At 35.5% G+C, this 2,967-nt stretch overlaps 1 protein-coding gene across 1 annotated transcript; it reads right to left on the reverse strand.

The window, feature by feature from the left end:
- Positions 1 to 1,207: 1,207 nt before the first annotated feature.
- Positions 1,208 to 2,095, reverse strand: LOC139849981 (F-box/FBD/LRR-repeat protein At3g26920-like). Its single transcript, XM_071839585.1, has one exon. The coding sequence runs from the start codon at positions 2,093 to 2,095 to the stop codon at positions 1,208 to 1,210; it is 888 nt and encodes a 295-aa protein (XP_071695686.1).
- Positions 2,096 to 2,967: the final 872 nt, after the last annotated feature.

Genomic DNA, 2,967 nt, shown 5'->3' on the forward strand with positions numbered 1-2,967 from the left:
TATGTAAGGTTCGAACATCCCTAACATCTTGAGAATAGTTTGGGTAAGTCCCATGCATATATGTTAGTGAACTCACACCATCTCCAATTAACAAGAATAACAAATAAAGCCAAATGCCAATAAAACAAGAACTAAAACCCAAAGGGCTGTTCGACACTTCTTTAATTATCAAAATCTCAAAACTGAATATCCAGCAATCCTAAAAAAACCCTATATATAGTCCCACTAAATAACCAAAACAAGCAAACAAAATAATATAATATGAACTATGAAAACAAATAAGATAAAATATAAGAAAATCCATTCCTTATCATTCATAAATATTATATCATCCTATACCCTTTTTTAGCCTCACCAGTGCACCTTGCTCAGCTCTCGGCCCATTCCAGCCCTGCAGGCTTTGCGGCCCAAAAGCCATCAAATATTCTGCATCATAAGGATGTTAGGAATTCCTTATCACAACATAGTTAAGTAATCATTATCATCATGTTGATCAAAGAAGAGCAGTTGTCAGTCGGTCAGTTATCTATAGTCTTGATTGTTCGAACAATGGTTACCTCGTGTTTTTTTTTTTTTTTAATCTCTTGGCACATCTTGTTTGAAGATTATAGGGGTAAAAAACGGGTGGAGTGGGTAACGGTGGTCAGAATAAGAACCGATTCAACCAAAACCCCAGAACCAAATTATGAATTCCAGAAATGATGACAATAATAATAATAATAAAATGACAAAAAAGAATAGTCCGTAACCAAATTAAGGAAAGTACCTTTATGAAGAATGTGGCGTTTGGGGAGTTCTTAAAAAAGAAATTTCTGGCTTCAGTAGACATTTTATGTTTGCATGTTTCCCTCGTGCCAGAATCTATTTCCAACCTAATCAAGTTCCTAAAGGGCGAAGACTGAGCAGATAATAACTCCGGAAATGAGGAAATACACTGCACACATATAATAAAGGTTATTTATACAAATAAATACACATGTTGTTTAATAGTAGTTCTCTTGTAAAAAACTTTACGCAGTAAAAACGATATTTCAGGGGCATCTGGTCATTTGGATAAATGTTCATAAATTACAAAAAAAAACAGTTATGACACGGTTAATCAAAACCGCCGATTATAGTTGATACATGATCACCGTACCTCAACAATGTCCAAGTTAAGCGTAAGAAATCTGACACTACGGAGGTCTTGAAGCATGTTAATAATACGTCAAGCATCTTCCTGCCTCTTTAAACCGTAAAGGCGCAAACTGACAGTCACTTTGTTCACAGATAAATGATAGTTTTTAAACCAATGTGGCGGATGGTAACCTTTGTAGCAGAATGACGAAAGTCCTAGTCCTGATGGAATATTCAAGTCATTAATTAATGAGCAACCAATTATAGTGAGATTCTTAAGTTGAGGTGCAGTCACATTGATAACATTTGAACCTCTGTAATAAGCAAGTGTGAGATTAGAAAGTCGAGGGGTGATAATGTCAAAAACCTTTGCATTGACCTTAACAAATTCTAAAGTGAGGTTCTGTAAGTTGACACATCTGGAGAAAATATCAAGGGATTTACGTCGATCATCACACAACGAAATATCTTTTAGATACAAAGTCGTTAAAGCTGGGAAATCCCATGGTGTTATGGGTGTAAGGCAAGGATCATAAGTGTAGGTTCTAAAGGTAAGATGCTTAAGAGTCTGAGAGCTAAAGAGATAAAGAGGAAATTTATTCTTGGGTCTAACATCAAGGATTAGTTCTTGGACATTGTGAGAAATTGCATAATTTGTAATCTGTGTCACAAAATTTTGAGTATCTGCTCCACGGAAATATAGATTTACCGAGGACACTTCTACTTGATGGTTGCGGTGATACAGAACACGGGTCACGAATTTTGAGAACTTGGCTAAATTTTTAATTCCACTAGTTGAAAAGTTGAGAGATGGCATTAATGTCCAGATACGCTTCCATCTTGGAAACAGCAGCAAACACGTTTGAATAGCTAATTTAGTGTCAACGCGAGAGAGGATTTGAATAATAAGCTCAAGAGGCAGACTGCTCAATCTATCTTCTTTGAGCGCTGATCTAACATTATTATGGTTAAAGTCCATTTACTCGATATAACAAGTGGATAACCTGCAGTTCACAATGTATAAATTCGTATCAATTACTTGGATAACAAATATGAGTACTATTGATGTAAAATGCAAACAACCCGTATTAAATATGTAACGAGTTACGAGTCAGGGTACAGCAGCTGCAGCAATCATGCAATTAGGTATTCCTACTTTGACTGTAGCTCTTATGGTTAACACAATGTCTTATTTCTAACATCAGTCCATTGAGGGACTGATACATTATTCCTAATTTTGTAGGTGTCCTTAGTTTGCAAACTTGAGTACTCTTTTAGTAAGCTTATAATTTTTATGATTATAGTTGTTACCAAATCATATTCAAAGTTCACAATAATTACACTTAAGACTTAGTAACAATTTATCGAGTACAGATAACATGATGATTACATTAAACACGTAGTACAGATAACATGATGATTACATTAAACACGTAGTACAGATAACATGATTATAGTTGTTACCAAATCATATTCAATGGGAACTATCAAATTCTTCCTTGGTATTCAGGTTGTACAAACTAATTAGGGTATCTTTTTACATCAGACAAAATATGTATCAGATATTCTGAAAAGATTCAAAATGGAAGATGAGCGTCCTGCAAGGACGCCGCTATCGGTGAATCACGGGATTACACCGGATAAGGAAGGTGATAAGGTTGATCAAACCTTATATAGAGCCATCATTGGTTCGTTGATGTATCTAACAGCGTCTCGCCCTGATATCATGTTCGCAGTTTGTTTATGTGCTCGCTATCAAGCAAATCCGAATGTACATCATTTGCTTGTGGTGAAAAAGATTATGCGTTATTTAAAGCAAACTCCGAATTTGGGCCTATGGTATCCCTGTGA

Source organism: Rutidosis leptorrhynchoides, chromosome 5 (genome assembly GCF_046630445.1).
Source record: "Rutidosis leptorrhynchoides isolate AG116_Rl617_1_P2 chromosome 5, CSIRO_AGI_Rlap_v1, whole genome shotgun sequence".
NCBI lineage: Eukaryota > Viridiplantae > Streptophyta > Magnoliopsida > Asterales > Asteraceae > Rutidosis > Rutidosis leptorrhynchoides.

What these genes read in the sequence shown, in the direction of transcription:
- LOC139849981 (XM_071839585.1), bottom strand. Translation starts at nt 2,095, where the DNA reads ATGGACTTTAACCATAATAATGTTAGATCAGCGCTCAAAGAAGATAGA.